This window comes from Marmota monax, unplaced genomic scaffold (assembly GCF_021218885.2).
Source record: "Marmota monax isolate L192 unplaced genomic scaffold, Marmota_monax_Labrador192_F-V1.1 WCK01_AAM20220418_F8-fsc00084, whole genome shotgun sequence".
NCBI lineage: Eukaryota > Metazoa > Chordata > Mammalia > Rodentia > Sciuridae > Marmota > Marmota monax.
Genome location: NW_026694575.1, coordinates 6,756,999 through 6,777,306, shown reverse-complemented (window position 1 = coordinate 6,777,306; position 20,308 = coordinate 6,756,999). Strand labels below are relative to the sequence as shown.

At 41.7% G+C, this 20,308-nt stretch overlaps 1 protein-coding gene across 5 annotated transcripts in view; it reads left to right on the top strand.

Annotated features, from left to right (window-relative positions):
• Positions 1-17,914, top strand: part of Ubtd2 (ubiquitin domain containing 2) — a 66,415-nt gene extending 48,501 nt beyond the window's left edge. For all 5 annotated transcript variants that reach the window (XM_046421374.2, XM_046421372.2, XM_046421373.2 and 2 more), the window contains one exon: positions 15,507-17,914. In XM_046421374.2, coding sequence (XP_046277330.1) covers positions 15,507-15,904 — 398 coding nt within the window. In that variant the 3' untranslated portion in view covers positions 15,905-17,914. The remainder of the gene's footprint in view (positions 1-15,506) is intronic.
• The last annotated feature ends 2,394 nt before the right edge of the window (positions 17,915-20,308 follow it).

Below are 20,308 nucleotides of genomic sequence, written 5' to 3'. Positions count from 1 at the left end.
GTATCTCACTTTTCCAAGGTGTAAGTCGTGGAATTGTTTTGTTTGTTTTGATTGTATATTGAACCCTGGGGTGCTTTACCACTGAGCTGTATCCCCAGCCCTTTATTTGTTTATTTATTTGAGACAGGATCATACTAAGTTGCCTGTGCTAACCTGGAATTTGTGATTCTCCTGCCTCAGTCTTCCGAGTCTCTTGGATTATGAGCATGTACCACCATGCTCAAGTTGGAACTTGATTTGAACTCAGATCCAAGAGTACTTTAAGTAACTTTACCTGCCTCTTACATGTTATTTCCTTTTTTGTGTTCTGTATAGTGATTGCACAAGTTATGTCAATGTTTAGTCCCTGTCTGTTGTTTTAGGCTCTTGTGTACTGTGTAGGATACTTTGAGATGGTATACTTCCAGTAATACTGACAGTGATCGAGCAGATTCTCTCTTAAGACATAGATGATGAGAAAATATACATGTAGAGGCCTTCCAATTTCTCTTAATCTTAACGTCTGAGGCCCATTAAGAAGCAGACCAAACTGGGTGTGGTGGTGTATGCTTGTAATCCCAGCAGTTCTGGAGGCTGAGACAGGAGTATCTCAAGTTCAAAGCCAGCCTCAGTAATTTAGCCAGGAATTAGGCAACTCGGTGAGACCCTTTCTCTAAATAAAATATAAAAAAGTGCTGGGAACGTGGCTCAGTAGTTAAGTGTCCCTGAGTTTAATCCCCAGTTCCAAAAAAAGAAAAAGAAACAGACTGAGAATTATGATTATTTTAGAGATCTCTAGAAGAATTTGTCACCTAGCTGGACATGGTGGCACATGCCTGTAACCCCAGCTACTTGGGAGTCTGAGGATTGCAAGTTCAAGTCTAGCCTGGGCAATTTACTGAGACTTTTGTCTTCAAAATAAAACCACAAGGTCTGGGGAGCTTGTCTAACATATGCAAAGCCCTGAGCTCAATCCACAGTAGGGGGGGGGGGCGGGGAATTTACCATTTAACACCTGAATAAGCTAATTCATTAACATGAAACAGGAATGAAGGCATGAGGATCCTGACTTTATGCGGGAGATGGGAGATTTTTGCCAGGCTGTTATAATGTTTGGGAAATGAAATAGGACCTTAATAAAGAATCTGATGACTGATTAATCATAAATGTTATATCATTTTCCCCTCTCTTCAGACAAAAATGGTTTAGAGTTATAAGATGTAAATGGATCTACTCCTCTGCTGCTGTCATCCTTTTTCTTCAATCAGAGCAATAAAGTCTGAAAATAACGGAGGTGGGAGTCTGTCCCTGGTGTCTGAAGAAGACCTTTTTTCTCTGACATTCTGGGGGTGGGGGCGGGGGAAGAAGGATTTCTGACATGGTTCCAAGGTATGTGCTCTACCAACCTCTACTTACTTCTATTAGAGCCAAGTCAGCTTTAAATAGACCACTGTGTGATGTGGTTTTGAACTGCTTCTCTGCCCCCACTTAAGAGAAATGAGACTCTGGAGTTAAGATTAAGTGTCCCCCACAGAAATGTGGTAGAATGTGACACAGGTGTTTAATCATGGCTTGACTGGTATGACTTGAGCATTTGAGTAAGCGTTTGAGCCACTTTTCACCTCTGCTTTCTAAATGAAATGTTAGGCTTGGTTCCTCTGAGACAGGGTCTCAGCTAAGTTCCTAAGACTGGCCTTAGACTTGAAATCCTCCTGCCTTCACCTCTCAAGTTGCTGGGATTATTGGCATGCATCACCATGCCACCTGAGTATCATAATCTTGCTGACCACATTGGTGATGAAATAGTTATGCCTTCTGCTTCTCCAAAAACCTAACTACAGACAGAACTTGCTGTAATTCTCAACATACTATTGCATGAGAGGACCTATAATTTATTAGCATCCCTGCAGTCCTGAAAGACTGCTCCTAATGTCCAATTGAAGGATAGTTTTTTGCAGTGCTGGGGGGTGAACTCAGAGCCCAGGCACGCTGCACTGTTGAGCTGTCTCCCCAGCTCTGGAGTATGATTTTGGTGGCCCTTGACTTTATTGTGACTTAGGTTTCTTGAGAACCTCATGAAGTATGAAGCAAAAGACTCAAACCTTGATTGTGACATTGACATGGGCAAGTTCTCCATACTGAGGTTTAAAACTTATGTGAGAAGAGGACCAAATTTTTTAGTGTTTCCTAATGGATGTGTACTGTGCAATTTTACATGTATTCTATTATTTAATCCTTATGACAGCCTTGTACAGCAGGTACTGTGAGCCTTGAGGTGATGAACTTGGCATGTTCCAGGGAGGCTCCAGATTTCAAATTGGGTATGATCAGCTCCAAGGCTGCCGCCCCTTTTATGAGCTCTCACCACATCACCCAGTCCCTTGTACCCCAGCAGGCAGACGCATGCTCTGATGTGTCTCTGCTGCCTCGCTCCTTTCCTTTTTCTGTTTTTTCAGTGTTCTCTTAGCTGTGTCAACTCACTAAAATTCTGAAGCCTCCCTTCCTTTGCCATCCGAGTCTTGATTATTGAAAAGTAGGAAAGTTCACGCCTTCCAGGTCAGTCAGAAAAGACAAGCCACTAGTGAAGTCGTCCTTCCGCACAGGCTTTGGAAGAGAACTTGAAAGACAGCACCCCCTTCTCCCATTCATTTGGGAAGGGCAGTTTTCTACGTCACATTGCCTGTGTGATCCAAGTATTTAATTTTTTAAGTTTTTTTGAGATATATTGAAGTATATGGTGATGGTTTCATGGTGATACATGTCAAGACTGATCAAATTGTGTACGATCAAATTGTATATTTTAAATAAGTGCTGCTTATTTAAAATGTACAATTTGATCAGTTTTGACATGTATCACCATGAAACCATCACTATAATTGGGATAACAGATCCTGAGGCAGATACTGATTCTTAACTTTTGCACACCTGTTCATGTCTCAAGTGGAAAGTGTGTGTGTGTGTGGAGGGAGAGGGGGAGAGAGAGAGAAAGATGTTGTGAATTGGTACATTGGAACCCAGGGCCTCATACATGCCGGGCAAGTGCTCTACACCCCGAGTCACTTAAGTGGTAACAGTTTTAACACTGGGCAATAAGCAGAAGGCCTAATAAACTCTTAACAATACATCTTTCTTTTCAGCCTGAAGGGTTGCTTAAGAAAAGAGTAAAGCATTAGACTTGATGTCATTTATTCAAGCTGTTTTTATTATTTGGCATCTAATTTAGTTTTATCTTTATAATTATCTAGCAAAATATTTTGAAGCCTAATTAAAAGCAGCCACAGAAAACAGTTGAGCAAAGGAAATAGAACGTCTGAGCCAATCATCTGCATAAAAGATGAATAAAAACAACTTCAAAAAATGATGCAGGAAATAAGGACAGAAGGTGGACACTTGGCACCTTTCTTTCCAGCACGGGGAGCCTTCAGGGCTTCCTGGCCTGGGGAAACAGTGCCCTGGCAGTGATCTGTCCTGATGGCCATCTGTCTCTACCAGGACTCAAGGCCTACAGTGGGTTTGTCAGAAGGAAAAAGGAAGGAAAAAATGGAGGGCTGGGGGGTAGCTCATTGGTAGAACCTGTGCTTAGCACCCACAGGGAAGGCCCTGGGTTCAAATCCCAGCACCAAAAGGGGGAAAAAAGTTAAAAGGACTGTCATTCCACAGAGGACATTAGGTAAGGAACGCAAGCGAGCCTGGCTTGGACTACGGACCAGTGAAGACCTGCTGAAGGAGCTGTGCCTTCCGTGGCCAGTGGGTGGTGATTAAGACCTTTATTAATTGTAAACTCAGGCATGGCTAAAAGCCAATTTGGGAAAGGTCGGGAAATCCCCACTTAAGTTTGAGAGTGGTTTCTTCCCTTTTGCATTTAAAAACATGGGGTTTCTTTAATCAAACATCTCCACCTTGAGACGATGGCAACACTGCATTCATGTTGTCGCCACACATGGCATCCCTGTGCTGCTGAAGCTTCTCGGCCACCATTGCTTTTTTTTTTTGCAGTTTGGCCTTGACTGGCATTTTTTTTTTTTATTGGTTGTTCAAAACATTACAAAGCTCTTGACATATCATATTTCATACATTTGATTCAGGTGGGTTTTGAACTCCCAATTTTACCCCAAATACAGATTGCAGAATCACGTCGGTTACACATCTACATTTTTACATAATGCCCTATTAGTAACTGTTGTATTCTACCTTTCCTATCCTCTACTATCTCCCCTCCACTCCCCTCCCATCTTCTCTCTCTACCCCATCTACTGTAATTCATTTCTCTCCTTGTTTATTTTCCCATTCCCCTCACAACCTCTTATATGTAATTTTGTATAACAATGAGGATCTCCCTCCATTACCATACAATTTCCGTTTTCTCTCCCTTTCCCTCCCACCTCATGTATCTGTTTAATGTTAATCTTTTCTTCCTGCTCTTCCTCCCTGCTTTGTTCTTAGTTGCTCTCATTATATCAAAGAAGACATTTGGTATTTGTTTTTTAGGGATTGGCTAGCTTCACTAAGCATAATCTGCTCTAGTGCCATCCATTTCCCTGCAAATTCCATGATTTTGTCATTTTTTAGTGCTGTATAATACTCCATTGTGTATAAATGTCACATTTTTTTTATCCATTCATCTATTGAAGGGCATCTGGGTTGGTTCCACAGTCTAGCGATTGTGAATTGTGCTGCTATGAACATCGATGTAGCAGTATCCCTGTAGTACGCTCTTTTAAGGTCTTTAGGGAATAGACCGAGAAGGGGAATAGCTGGGTCAAATGGTGGTTCCATTCCCAGCTTTCCAAGAAATCTCCATACTGCTTTCCAAATTGGCTGCACCAATTTGCAGTCCCACCAGCAATGTACAAGTGTACCCTTTTCCCCACATCCTTGCCAGCACTTGTTGTTTGACTTCATAATGGCTGCCAATCTTACTGGAGTGAGATGGTATCTTAGGGTGGTTTTGATTTGCATTTCTCTGACTGCTAGTGATGGTGAGCATTTTTTCATGTACTTGTTGATTGCCACCATTGCTTTTGATCTCACATCAGGTCCTGTCTTTGGCTTCTTGTGAGCTGTCACTGACCTTGTTAACAGGGGTCGACCAGTTGCTGCATTCGGCACTGCGGGTTTCTCCATCCTGTGGTCCCTTCCATTTCTCCTCCCTGGTGTGCTTTGCCTTGTGTTCTCCTCTAGGTCCTCATCTTCATGTTAACATGTTCACTTCTTCAATAATCTCGTCACTTCACTCTGTCATTTAGGCAGCTGCGGGATCCTGGACAGAAGTTCCTTCTGTTTCAGTTTTCTCCTATGTACAATGGGTACAATAGACTTACCTTGTACTGCTCCTGGGAGGATTGTTAATGTGTATAAAGAGCCCTGGTAGAGTCAGTGCTGAGCAGCACTCCGAGTGTTTGCTTTTATGTTTAAACTTACACATTGGAGATTATTGCTCTCTAAACTTTTACCCTTCCCCGTTCTTCTTCAGTGACCTATGGATAATTCAGTTGAAGTATCTAACTGAACCTGAAGCAAATAAAAACTAAGTAGACAATCTTATAACCCTAAATTTTCCCTTTTTCTTTCTCTCAGGTTTCCTGATTAGGTGACTTTTTGTTTATTTTCCATCAAATCTAACATGTAATTGGGTCCTGCCAGCTACCATTGATTTTTCTCAGGTCAGTTTCCCTACGTTAGAGTCAGGTAATTACCTTGGCAGGCCCCTGTGCCTCTACTCAGCCAGTCCCCCTTGTAGACGGTAAAATAATCTGCAGGCTTCAGCTGGTCCCCAGCACTCCCTGAATTCTGAGTAGAACATCTTTAGAAGGCTCTGGATATTTGTTGAAGGAATGTCTCTTATACCATGTTACATCTCCAGGGGTTTGTTAGAGCATTTAAGTCTGAACTCTTGAACCTCACTCCCAGGTTTTCACTCTTGCTTCCTATTTAGTAATTTCCCATCCCCGAGTCCATATTCCACCTCAGCCAGGTTTGACCACTCACTAGGTATCCATACCCTACCTATCTTGTAGTTATGTATTTCCATATCGTTCCTGTTTCTTGGGTGTCTTTGAAGTCATGCCCGAATGCAGGATTTCTCCTTGTTGATTTTCCTGACTTGTCAGTTTCCTTTCTCTGATGTTTCAGCATCTGTGTTTGATTTTTCTGAATTATCAATTTGTACTTAATCTGTGCTGGGTGTGTTGTGTCTGCTTGCCTTGACTAGAGGCTTCTGTGAGTCAGGAACAGTCTTGACTTGTCTCAGCCACCTTTGTAAGTGCCAGTGACTTGCCCTGTGTGTTCAATAAGTCTCTGTGCAGCAATTCTGGAAAGTGAGGATTGTTCTCTAGTGATCCTTACTAGGTCCTAAAGGGGTCGTGTATTGGAAATCACTACTAGCCAGAGCGGTTTTGCTTCTAGTGAAGAGATCAGAAACCATTCAGTGGTGGAGGATTGGGAGTACATTGTCAAAGAATCTGACCAAAAAATGAGTCAGCCTGCCCTGATGGGGAATTCTGAGGTAATGTTCCCCTATGGGCTATAATGTAAACAAATGTTATTGTTATTGGTGCTTTATGATCCGAGATACTTAATTTGGAAAGAGAGTAACCCATAAAACTATACTTTAAAATAAAATTAACCCTTATTTGAATGATCTACTTATTTGTGTTATTTTTTAAATAAAGCTTTTTTTTAAAGAGTGGTTTTAGATTCACAGCCAAATTATACAGAAGGTATAAAGATTTCCTTTGTATCCCCTGCCCTAGACGTGCGTAGCCTCCCTCATTGTCACCCTCTACAACTAGAATGGAATATTTGTTAGAAGTGATGAATCTGCATTGAGATACACCATTAGAACCCAAAGTCCAGAGTTCCCATCAGGGGTCACTCTTAGAGGGTTTGGATGAATGTCTAATGACATCTGTTCACCATTAATAGCACCCTGACTCGTAGTTTTACTGCTCTAAAAATCCTTTCACCTGTTCATTCCTTCCTCCACCCTATCCCCTGGCAGCTGTCGATATTTTCATTATCTCTATAGTTTTGCCATTTCCAGAACATCAAATACTTGGAATTAGATAGTATATGGCCTTTTCAAACTGACTTCTTTGAGTCAGTAGTATGCACTAAGTTTCTCCTGTGTCTTTTCACGGCATGATAGCTCATTTTCCTTTTAGCGCTGAATGAAATCTCATTGTTTGGAATGGATCACTATCTATCCACTCATCTGCTGAAGGAAGCTTGCTTGCTTGCTTCCAAATTTTGGCAGTTGTGAATAAAGCTTCTGTAAACAACCATGTGCAGGTTTTTGTGTGGGTGTAAGTTTCAACTCCTTTGGGAGCATAATGGCCAAATCACTTAGTAAAAGTGTCTTTTAGTTTTCAGAGTCCTGTCCTGCATTCCCACCGTCAGTGAGAGCAGAGTTCCTCTTGCTCTGCGTCCTCACCGGCATTTACCATCATCAGTGTTCTGGGTTTGGGCCATTCTAGTAGGTGTGTAGTAGTGGTATCTCGTTGTTCAAATTCGTGTTTCCCTGAGGATGTGTGATGTGGAGCATCTTTATCATGCTTATTTTCCCGTCATATACCTTATGAAGGGTCTCTTAGGGTTTCCAGACCATTTTTAAAAATCAAATTGTTCTCTTACTGTTTCATTTTGAGAATTTTCTATTTGTTTTATAAAATAATGGTCCTGTGCTAAATAGGTCTTTTGCAAATATTTCTCCAGTCTATGGCTTTTTTAAAATTAATTAATTTATTTGTATATTTATTTTTGGACAATGTCTTTTGCAGAATAATAGGAATTTTTTGTTTTAATGAATACCAGTTTATGAAGTCTATCATGGATTGTGCATTTGGTGTCCTCTCTAACAGATCGCTGCCAAACCAACATCTTCTAGATTTTCTCCTAAGTTATCTTGTTAGGAGTTTTAGTTTTGTGTTTTACATTTAGGTCTGTGATCCATTTCAAGTTATATTTTGTAAAGCATGTTAAGTTTGTGTTTAGATTTTTTTTTCCACATGTAATGGTTTTCCGTTCAATTACTATTTGTTGAAAAGATTTTTTTCTCCACTGCATTGCTTTTGCTTCCTTATCAAGATCATCCACGCATGACTGTGTACACCTGTAATCCTACCAACCTAGAGTCTGAGGTAGAAGGATCACAAATATGAGGCCAGACTTAGCAAGACCCTGTCTCAAAATTTAAAATTAAAAATAAAAATATTTGGGGATATATTCCATGAGTAAAATACTCCTGAGTCCAATCCCCAGCACCCCCACACACACCAAAAAAAAAAAAAAAAAATCTAGTTGACTGTATTCATGAGGGTGTGTTTCTGGGTTCTCTTAATCTGTTCCATTGATCCTCTTTAATCAACACCATCCTGTCTTGCCGACTGTAGGTTTATAATAAATCTTACAAATCAGGTAATGGTGTCTTTCACCTTTGTTTTCGCCTTCAGTGTATTGGCTGGTTGGGGTCTTTGACCTCTCCATATTAACTTTACAGACAGCTGGTCAGTATTCATGCAATAACTTGCTGGGATTTCAACTAGGATTCCTTTGAATTTTTAGACGAAGCTGGGAAGAGTTGATGTTTTGATGGTGTTGTCTTCCTCTCCATGAACATGGGCTCTCAATTTATTGATTCTTTGATATGTTTTTATCAAAATATTGTCATTTTCTTCTAGATATTTTGTTAGATTTATACCTAAATATAAATTTGGGGGAGCACTAATGTACATGTTATTGTCTCTAATTTTAAATTCCACATATCCATTGCTGTTTTATAGAAGAGCAGTTGTCTTTCATACGTTAACCTTGTATCCTGCAACTTGAGTGTGAGCTCGTATTAGTGTTTGGAGCATTTTTGATTTTTCAGATTTTTTAACGTGGACAATCATATCATCTGCAGACAGTTCTATTTCTTCCTTCCCAATCTGTATGTCTTTTATTTCCTTTCTTATTGCCTTAACTAGGATCTCCACTGTGGTGTTTAAAACAGCAGTGAGAGAAGATATCCTTGCCTTGTCCCAGTCTTAATGGGAAAGCTTTGAATTTCTTACCTTTAAGTATGATGTTAGCTCTAGGTTTCTCTTCATCAAGTTGAGGAAGTTCCCCTCTGTTCCTTTTACTGAGAGTTTTTATCATGAATGGGTGTTGGGTTTTGTCAGATGCAGCTGCATCTGTCGATGGGATCGTGTGGTTTTCCTTGTTGGGTCTGTGTGTTGGCTTTCCATCACTGTGACAGAATACCTGAGAAACCCAACTTCAACAAGGAAAGATTTGGGCTGGGGTTGTGGCTCAGTGGTAGCGCACTTGCCTGTCATGTGTGAGGCACTGGGTTTGATTCTTAGCACCACATATAATAAATAAGATAAAGGTCTAACAACAACTAAAAAATATATTTTTTTAAAAAAAGAGGAAAGATTTATTTTGGCTCATGGTTTCAGAGGTTTCAGTCCACAGTTGCTCGGCCCCATCATTGTGGGGGAGCAGGGAGGGTGTGTGGAGCAAAGCTGCTCATCTCATCCTGCCAGGAAATAGAGAGCGGGGCTGGGACAATCTATATCCTTCAAGGACACACCCCAGTGACCTACTTCCATCAACTAGGTCTCCATCCTAAAGGTTCCACCACCTGCTAGTACCACTATCAGCTGGGGACCGGGACCTCAACACATGAGCTTTTGGAGGACATTCCAGATCCAAGCTGTAACACTCACTGTTAGGGACTAGATTAGTGGGTTTTGAATGTTGGCTCAATCTTGAACACCTGGAATAAATTCCAGTTGGTGATGGTGTATAACTCTTTTTATAGTGTGGTATTTGAGTTGCTGGTTTTTGTTGTTATTGTTGAGGATTTTTTTATCTATGTTCATGAAAGATATTAGTCTATAATTTTCCTGTAATGTTTTTGTCTGCTTTTGGTATTAAGATAATGCTGGCCTCATGGAATTAGTTAGTAAATATTTGTTATCCTATCTTCTGAAAGATATTGTAGAAAATTTCTTAAATGTTCAGTAGAATTTACCAGTGAATCCAGCTAAAACTGGTACTTTCTGCTTTGAAAGGGTATTTTTGATTCAGTTTAATAAATATAAGCTTATTGAGATTGTCTGTTCTTGTGCATTCTGTTTTTCAAGGAATTGGTCCATTTAAAATTTGTGAAGTTATTCTTAGTATTCCTTTATTATCCTTTTAATGCCCATTAGATCTGAAGTTATGTCCTCTCATTCATTTCTAATATTAGTAATTTGTGTCCTCTCGTTTCTTGGTTGACCTGATGATGAGAGGCTTACCAATTGTATTGATGTTTTCATTGAATCAGCTTGTAGTTTCATTGATTTTTCTACATTGATTTCTGGTTTTTATTTTCATTGATTCTATTCAATTATTTTTTCTTCTTAATTTTAGATTTAATTTGCTCTTTTATAGTTAGTTCCTAAGGTATAAGCTTAGATGATTGATTTTTAGACTTTTTTTTTTTAAAGAGACAGGTCTCAATAAGTTGCTTAAGGCCGGTCTTGAATTTGCAATCCTCTTGCCTCAGCCTCATGAGTCGCTGAGATTACAGGCATGTGCCATCATGTCCAGCTATATCTTTTTTCCTTTTCTGATAATATACATTATAAATTTCCTTAAATTGTGCTTTCATTTAATTCAAAATATTAATTTCTCTTGAGATTTCTCCTTTGACCTATGTGTTATTTACATGTGTATTGCTTAATATTGATGAATATTGATTTCTAGTTCATAGTCTGAGAAGCAGTTTTGTCTGATTTCTGTTCCTTTAGATTTGTTAAGAGATTTTTTATTGAGCGTGCAGAATGTCTGTTCTCCTGTTGGGTGGAGTAGTTTGTGTCCATTATATCAAACTGCCTGAGGGTGGTATTGCGTTTAAGGGTGTCGTTTCTGGTTTTCTGCCTGGTGGATCTGTCTGTTTCTCACTGAGGAGGGGAATTAAAAGGCTCAGTCGCAGTAGTGGATTCATCCTTTGTCCTTGCAGCGTTAGCAGTTTCTATCTCTCATATTTTGCTGTGTTGTTAGGTGCATACACGTTAAGGACTATTACCATATCTTGAAGAACTGACCCCTTTATCATTATTTAATGCTACCCTTTATCCTGATGACATCCCTTACTTTGAAGTCTACTCCACCTGAAATTAATATAGCGACTCCCACTCTGTCTTAATGAGTGTTAGCATGGTCCATCTTTCTCTAGCTCTTTCCCCCAATCCGTTTTATTTATTTGGTACATGTAGATAACTAGTGTTTAATGTCAGTAGCTAACATCTGCTGTCTCTATTACAGCTTGTTGTCCTTGTTCTTATTCCCATTTTTGTCTTCCACTCCTTTTCTTCCTTTTTTGGTTTTAGTTGAATATGTGGTGATTCCATCATCTCTCCTTTCTTAGCGTATCAGGTTTACTCCTGTTACATTTTTAGTGGTTGTCTTCCTATAACACTATAATGCTCTACAGGTAGTGTAGATGCCTTATAATAAAATAACCATAATTCCTTATGTCCTTTGCATCTTTCAGGTATATAAGCTTGTATAAATAGATAAATAAGTATACATAATTGAATACACTGTTGTTTTGAACAAATTTTTATGTTAGATCAATTACAAATAAGAAAAATAAGGGCTAGGGACTTCGCTCAAGTAGTAGTGCGCTCGCCTGGCATGCGCAGGGCGCTGGGTTCTATCCTCAACACCACATAAAAAATAAATAAAATACACAAAACTAAAAAGTAAATATTTAAAAAAAGAAAAATAAAAGTTCCTACATTGCCTTGTTCCTTCTCCAGTATTCTTCCTTGCTTTATGTGAATCTGAGTTTTTTTACCTAGATCATTTATCCTAAGAACTTCTTTTACTATTTCTTGCAAAGCAGGACTACTGGAAACATTTTCTCAGTTTCTGTTTTCTAAGCTAGTCTTTCTTGATTTATTTCACAGGATACAGAATTCTGGATAGTTTTTTTTTCTCTCTCTCAATACTTTAAACATTTCAGCCCATTCATTTCTTGCTTCCTTCTGTGGCTTCTGAAAGTCAGGTGTAATCCCCTCACCCCATCTTTCTTTTCTATGGGTAAGGTTTGTTTTCCACATCTGGCTTCTAAAGGAACAGAGTTTATCTTTGATCTTGTATAGTTTGAAAATGATACATGTCTAGTTTTTCTGGCATTTATGTTGTTTGATGTTCCCTGAATTTCCTGGATCTGTGCTGTAGTGTCTGAGGGTGAGTTGGGGAATTCTCCTTCATAATGGTTCCAAGTACCTCCTGTTGACTTCTTCTGCTCCTGGTGTCCCATTGTGCATAAGTTATAACTTCTGGAGCTGTCCCTCTGTTCTTGGGTATTCTGTTCGGGGTTTTTGTTAGGTTGGGTTCCCCTGCCAGTCTTTTTTCCCCTCTTTGCTTTGAAATTTTAGGTTTCCACTGAAATATCCTTCAACTCCAAGATTCCTTCCTTGAACATGTCCAGTCCACTAATAAGCCCATCAGGGAGGTCTTCATTTCCGTCACAGTGGTTTTTGTCCTCACGCGTTTTGGGTTCTTCCTTAGACTTCCATCATTCTGGTTGCCTTCCTTGCTTGCCTAGCCATTGGCATGTTAAGTACAGCTGTTTTAAAGTCCCAGTCTGCTTATTCTGACACCTCTTTTCCCTCTGAGTCCCTGGTTTGGGGGTTTGTTCTTTGTCTTCAAACTGTTCATTGCCTTTTAGAATCTTGTCATTTTTTGTGGAAAGGTAGACGTGTTTTTTGGCAAAAAGGAACTGCTGTAAATGAGCCTGGAGTAAAGTGAGGGGTGGGGGGGAGCTTCTAGAGTCCTATGACTAGGCCTCAGCCTCTGAGTCTGAACCTCAAGCTGTGAACTTCGCAGGCTTTCTCATCATAATACCACCCTAGGTAGGACAGGACGGCTAGAGGGGGCAGGGTAGGCGTTTCCTTCCCCATGGGTCACTTGTACTCTACTGTGATCCCCGCAGGTTAGGCTCTAGTTAGTTCTTCTGAGGGCTGCGTGCTCTGGCGTGTTCAAGATGGTTCCTTATGCCTGCTCTGCCAGAAGCACAGGGAGTTTTTCTCTGATATTTGCTATGAGGAGGTAGCTAAACTCCAGGAGGTAAAACTTACAAAGGTGTTTTCCCTCGCCACCCGCAGGGCTTGGTCCCCTTGCAGGTTCCCCTAAGATTGGACTATCCTGGCCTCCAGCCATTTGCCAATCACCAATCACCATTCACCATTCAGGCTTTCTTGCTGTGTTGTAGTCAGCTGTGGTTCTGTGTTCTGCTGGCTGGCTGGCTGGCTGGCCATCTTGATGACTGTCGTTTGCCCTGTGACCTTACCCCTCTCTCAGATCGAGGAGGAGTTGGGACTTTAATTTGTTTAGGTTTTTCCTTGTTAGGAGGAAACTTGGACTGGGACTTCCAAGTTTCTTACATGTCATACTGGAAACCAGAACTGTAATTTTTAGTTTAAAACTAGAGAAAAAATATATAAAACCAGAGTATATTTGTAACGCAGATTCTAATTTTTTTTTTTAGAGAGAGAGAGAGCGAGCGCAGATTCTATTTTTTTTTTTTTTTAGAGAGAGAGAATTTTTTGATATTTATTTTTTAGTTTTCGGCAGACACAACATCTTTGTATGTGGTGCTGAGGATCGAACCCAGGCCGCACACATGCCAGGAGAGCGCGCTACCGCTTGAGCCACATCCCCAGCCCCAGATTCTAATTTTATAGACAGAAGAAAGGGAAAGTTGGTATACCAGAAAACTTCATATTAAGTAAAAAAGAAGTCGTCTTCTCCAAAAATGTTAGAACATAGGTGCTTCTAAGCCGCATGGAGCATGGACAGCTCCCCGTCCAGTGTCAGGGTCTGGGTGCTGCCTGCACTGGAACAGGGTGAGGCACAGTCTACCTGGAACTCACCTTGGCATTTTCCTCTCTTACTCATTTGAGATGAGAAAATTCCACCCGAAACACAAGGCTGCAGGAGATGGGCTTCTTTGCCTCGTGGTGGAGGGTGAAGGTCAGGTCCAGTAAGAGCCGAGCCAGCTGTCGGGGTGCAGTTTGTGTCGGCTCCACACTGCCTCTCGAGGGGTGGGGTGCTTTCAGTCAAGGCAGCAGTGCTGCAGTCCTGCTCTATCAGGCGTGCCTCTGTAGAGGTCAGCTTCTTCCTGCTTCATATTGTGATTGAAAAAGGAATTGCAGGTTAAAGAATGTTGCTGTTCGGAGCTGGAGTTGTAGCTCAGTGGTAGAGTGCCTGCCTAGTACATGTGAGGCCCTGGGTTTGGTTCTCAGCACTGCATATAAATAAGTAAATAAAGATCCATCAACAACTAAAAAGAATATTAAAAAAAAAAAAAATAGAACGTCGCTCTTCAAGGTTGCACAGCTCATTAATAAAAAGGCAGGAAATTTCTTCTTGGTCTCAATTCTAAAGATAGTGGTTTGGTATGGTGTCTTTCCAGGAGAATGTTTTAAATAGCAGGGCAGTTATGGCAATGTGCTACACTTGCACCTGTGGGGCCCACGCTACTGACCCCCGACATCCAGTGGGACGAGTACCTGAAGGTGTCTCCTCGCAGAGCAGATGGGTCTGCAGCGAGCTCTCCACTTGCCCTTTACTCACTCCCACCACGGCCGGGCCGTCAAGACACTGGCAGGCTTCTTGCTGCAGGACTAGGCTATTTGGATATGTGACCAGTTTGCACAGGGGTATTCAACCCAGAGTCACATCCCCAGTCCTTTTTTTATTTTTTATTTTATTGAGACAAGGTCTTGCTAAGTTGCTCAGGGACCTTGCTTAGTTGCTGAGGCTGGCTTTGAACTTGTGATCCTCTGCCTCAGCCTCCTGAGCTGCCAGGATTACAGGCGTGCACCACCACACCTGGCCATATATGCTTTTTTCCCTCCCTCCAGGTAGCTCATTATGAATATCACACCCCTCCAATCACCTCTGTAATTGGAGCTTCTCTGATAGATTAGCTGAGTGGGGTTAAGTAAAACATCTCGGTCCTTTCTGTGGTCATGGTACTAACAAGATTCATACGTGGGCAATAGGCGGTCACACCTCATGCAGCTGTCATCTCTGGTCTGATCTCAGAACCAAGGACTCTGGCCAGGTGCAGTCTGTCAGCCAGGTCCTGGGCTTTCTTTCTTTTTTTCTTGTTTTTTTGTTCAAGGTAATGGATTCGTTTCTTAAACAGATACAACAATGCAATGTAAATTTCCCTTTAATTTGTTCTAAGCACTAATGAGTTGTGTGCACCCATTTCCTTTCCTTTCTGTCTTCCTGGAATTGTGAGCTGGGTGTTAAATGACTTAGAAGAGGTAAGAGCTGGAGTCCTGGTTAATGTAAAATTAGATGCATCCTCAGAGTGCCCCCAGGACTTGGTCATCACTGCTGATCAGTGGACAGTGACTGGCATCATTTAGTGCCTTTCTCTGCTGTGGCATGCTAGCAAAAGAGCATGAGCAGTTTGTAGAGTGTAAACAGGAATACGTTCACTGAAACTCGTTCGTGTCTTCCCTCTGAAGGTGCGCTTACGGAGTGCTATGATGAACTGGGGAGCAGATACCAGCTTCCCGTGTATTGCTTGGCACCGCCAATCAACATGATAGAGGAAAAGAGCGACACAGAGACTCTGGACATTCCTGAGCCACCACCCAACTCTGGCTACGAGTCCCAGCTCCGACTTCGCCTCTCCACAGGCAAAGACCTCAAGCTTGTGGTGCGCAGCACAGACACGGTGTTCCACATGAAGAGACGCTTGCACGCAGCCGAAGGGGTGGAGCCGGGAAGCCAGCGGTGGTTCTTCTCAGGCAGACCTCTCACCGACAAAATGAAGTTGGAGGAGCTGAAGATCCCCAAGGACTACGTCGTGCAGGTGATCGTGAGCCAGCCCGTGCACAACCCCACGCCAGTCGAGAACTGAGCCGAGCCAGCTCCCCCTCTCCTGTTTGTTATTGTTGTCATTTTCAACTCTGTGGCGTGAAACCTATTTTCACTGCTCTGAATTCCCTATGAATGAATTTAGTTCTGAGGAATTACCAGTGAAAAATTCCATCTGTGATGGAGACCAACAAAAATAATAAAACACAAAGAGCCAGCCTTTGAGACTCATGTAACTACAATTTCTAATTTGAGAGGCAGTTAAGAAAATAGATAACCATTTATTTTAAAACACTCAACTACTTAATGGCTGAATTTAAATGATTTAGACTGTAAGTGGAACATTGTAACCTTGAAGAACAGCACCAAGCACCTTTGAATACAGAATTTTTAAAACATCTGTCAGATTATATAATTTCCAGATGTCACCAATAATGGTTATAATTTTTTGATAGAATCTGAGAAGAGCAGTATTTGAGATTCATTTCTGTTCTGGTTTTTTGTTAGCTCATTTCATATTTAGCCATAAAGGAGTAAGACTGGCAAATTGTGTTTCAGTGTTGCTTTTCCCATCCCCACATGTTGAGCCCCTTATTGACAGTCACACTAAGTTTGGGTGCCTTGAGCATGTTTGATGGCCGGGACCCCTCTGAACACCAGGCAGTAAGTAGTTCGTGCAGTCCTGTTTCTGATTTCCACCTGATCCTTGGGTGCTGCGTAGGTGTTTTGGAATCCTGCACAGACAGCTGTTTTCATGTCTGGTTTAGAAGGTCACTACGTCGTGTACCTTCCGTGTACCTTCCATACTCCCTGCTCTGTTTGCACTTGCATCGCCTACCCTGCCCCAGGCCCATAGTCCCCGGGCGGGAGGCAGGAGTCTATTACTCTTCCCACCACGAGGCAGTGCAGTGAGGCTCTCCCGGCTCTGCAGGGGTGCAGGGAAAGCCCAGTCCTCCTGTGCCTGGGAGAACTTGCAGAGAAACTTTCGACTGAGAATCCAGAGTGAAAGGTTTGCTGGTGTTGCTTTCACATTAGCAGTGACGTGGCAGCGCTTCAGACCTCAGTGCTCCCCAGTTCACTGTTACCCTCAGCCAAGCGGATAACAGTTCTTCTCTCATCTTTTCTTGCAAAGAGGCAAGTTAAGAACCATCTGCAGAATCATGTTTGGTGGCCAGGAACTGAGAAATCTGCGAAGGCCTGAGTCTTGGGTGCTGTGGCTGAGTAAAGCTGCCCAGGGCTGCGTTTAATTTGGAGACCCTTAAGACCTGGCTCTGAGAGAGAAGCGGACTCCCTCCCTTACCAGGCTGTGTCCTGGGGCCTCCGTGAGGAGGAAGGGGAGCAAGGAGCATGGGTGCCGTGCTGGGGGGAGGCACACCTCCACAGCTACTTGGGTGTGAGCACCTTGTTAGTTAAAGTGACAAAATGAAACTGCTAATTAGTCTAAATGCATTGTTTAAAAATGGTATTAAATCTCCTATAGCCTGATTAAGTATATCTATAACTGTAACTTTATCATGTTTCTGAGAGCTTTAACTACTTCCCTAATGTTATTCGATCACTTTAAAGATTGTGGCTACATCTGATTTGCTTGTTGATGATTGACTCTAAATTCAAGAGAAACAGCAGCATTAATTCCAGAGGAGAAGTTTTCCCTCAGAGGTGGGGCTAGGAGGGCATTTCAGTAGATCGCCCTCATCCAAAAGTTTTTGTTCATCGTTGCCACACTGAACAGCAGCATCTCTCATGTTCATCAACTGGAAAAAAAAATGTTTAAACTGATTTTTCTTAAGGAAATTTGTTAATGTCATCAATAATCTATGGTTGGTAAAAGGTCTTGATTATTGAAGATTCTCTCTCTTTAAGAGTTATTTTATTTTAAAGGAACATATACTTTGAATAACAATTTTCTGGGCATGTTTAACCTAGGTAAGAAAACCATGGTGCTGTTTAATTGTTAATAGATTGATATAAGATTGGACCAATACTTGATGTGTATAATTTTAGTATGTAGGGTTTTTGTGCTTTTTTAAAAAAAAAAAAAAAGTTAAATTTTTCTCTTTGTCTTTGCCTTTATTCTGGGGTTTTATCTGTTGCTCTCCTCATAAGGGTGATCCGCCTTGTTCAAATGAGTGTGTGAAGGTTTCCTCCTTCCTGAAGCCTCAGCCCAGTAAAGATCAAGGTCTTCCTCACCCCCTCAGGCTCACTGGGCCAACTCCTGCACAGTGCTGCAGACACGCCTCGCTCTGCACTGACTTCTGGGTCTGAATCAGCTGGTTTTCTCTTCTAAAATCATCCTGCATATCAACTCACAGTTCAGGTTTTCGGAAGCACTAAGCTCATTTATTATCCATTTTTGGATCAAAGTAACAGGTTTGATTTTGTTCAGATTTTTAAGTGGTTTTCAGAATAGGCAGCACGTGCCTGTGAAACCATCAGTCCAAACACACCAAGGCGAAAAGACTCTCCCTTCCCCCTCTGAGACTTCAGAGATCTCTGTGGGGTTGGGAAAGGAGTGAGGTGAGGTGATAGTCCTGATTGGGCTTTTTCCATCTGTCTGTCCTGTTAATGGGGAGCTCTTATTTTCTGGTAGTTTTTAAACACAATATGCTTCTTTTTTTAGTTGCAGGTGGACCCATACTTTTATTTTATTTATTTATGGGTTGCTGAGGCTCGAACCCAGTGCTGCAGGGATGCAAGGCGAGCGCTCTACCACTCAGCCCCAGCCCCAGCCCCAGCCCCGCAAGGTGCTTTTTACTGATGTTCCTACTGGACAGACTAGCAGCAGCTGTGCCGAGTTTCTTACTGGGGAGGAGAGGGAAGGAGAGCAGCTGGCGGCCCCTGTTCCAGTCTCCTCTTGTTTCTATTGGGGTCTCTAATGACGTGGCCCTTTCAGGCTGTCATCCCCCTGAAGGGATGAAGTGCAGGCTGCTCAGGTGGCAAGGGTCCCATCTTGGCAAATGTCAGCACAGTTGCTCTGGTTGCCAGTCTTCAAGGTCAGAGGTTAGAGTGGTGCGCAAACGGGAGACTGAGCGCTAGTGGAGGGTGGCTTAGCTGCCTTAGCTCCCTTCAGAATTCCATACTTATGGCTGGTACAGATCACAGAGGAGCCTGTCCAGGGCCCTGGGCTGAAAAGGTAGCTGTGTCCACATCTATCAGGTCTGCTGTCCCTGTCCCTCCATGGATGGACCACACCCTGGAACATACATGTGACCAAGAAATTCCAACTCGACTGTGGAAACTCCATTTATTAACTTAATCTACACTCAGTTTATTAACTCAAACGATCTACATACACTTTATTTTTTTTGCAGTGCTAGGGATTGAAACTGGGTCCTTGCGCATGCCAAGGTACTCCCTCTACCCTGAGCTGCACTCCCAGGTCTATATGCACATCTGAAAAATGTTTTAAGTCACATAATATAAATGAGAAAAAAAGTACCTAAAGTTGGTATTGATAGGCTGTTTTCTTTGTACTCCTAGTCACAAAGGAGTGTCACTTTACTGGTGCATTTAAATTTTCATTTTTATACCGAATTTCAGTTTGGACCCATTAGAGATAAATGCATTTTTCTGATACCATTCTATATCCATCCCATTTATGGAGATGCTTTTAAAAGGAAGATTTTGAAAATCTGAGCCAATTCACACTAGATTTTGTAGCCACCCTGATTTCCAGGTAAGAGGGGAAAGCTCGTCTTAAGAATTATGCTTCCTATCTTTGACTCATTCTTGCCTCTCTCCCCCTTTTTTTCTTTTCTTTTTTAAAGTGTATTTATTTGTTCTAATTTGTTACATATGACAGCAAAGTGCATTTCAATTCATAGTACACATATGGAGCACAATTCTTCATGTCTCTGGTTGTACACAAAGTAGAGTCACACCATTCATGTCTTCATACATGAACTTAGGATAATGACATCCATCTCATTTCACCATCTTTCCTATCCCCCTATCCCCCCTTCTCGTCCCTCCCCTTTGCCCTTTTTAAAGTTCCTCCATTCCTCCCATGTCCCCCCCGCCCCCTATTATGGATCAGCATCCTCATCAGAGAAAACATTTGGCATTTGTTTTTTGGGGATTGGCTTACTTAACACAATATTCTTCAACTCTGTCCATTTACCTGTAAATGCCATGATTTTATTTTCTTTTAATGCTGAGTAATATTCCTGTGTGTGTGTGTGTGTGTGTGTGTACACACACATACATACATACACACCACAGTTTCTTTATCCATTCATTTACTGAAGGCCATCTAGGTTGATTCCACAGTTTAGCTATTGTGAATTGTGCTGCTATAAACATTGATGTGGCTGTGTCCCTGTAGTATGCTGTTTTTAAGTCCTTTGGGTTTAGACCAAGGAGTGGGATAGCTGGGTCAAATGGTGGCTCCATTCCAAGTTTTCCAAGGAATCTTCATATTGCTTTCCATATTGGCTGCACCAATTTG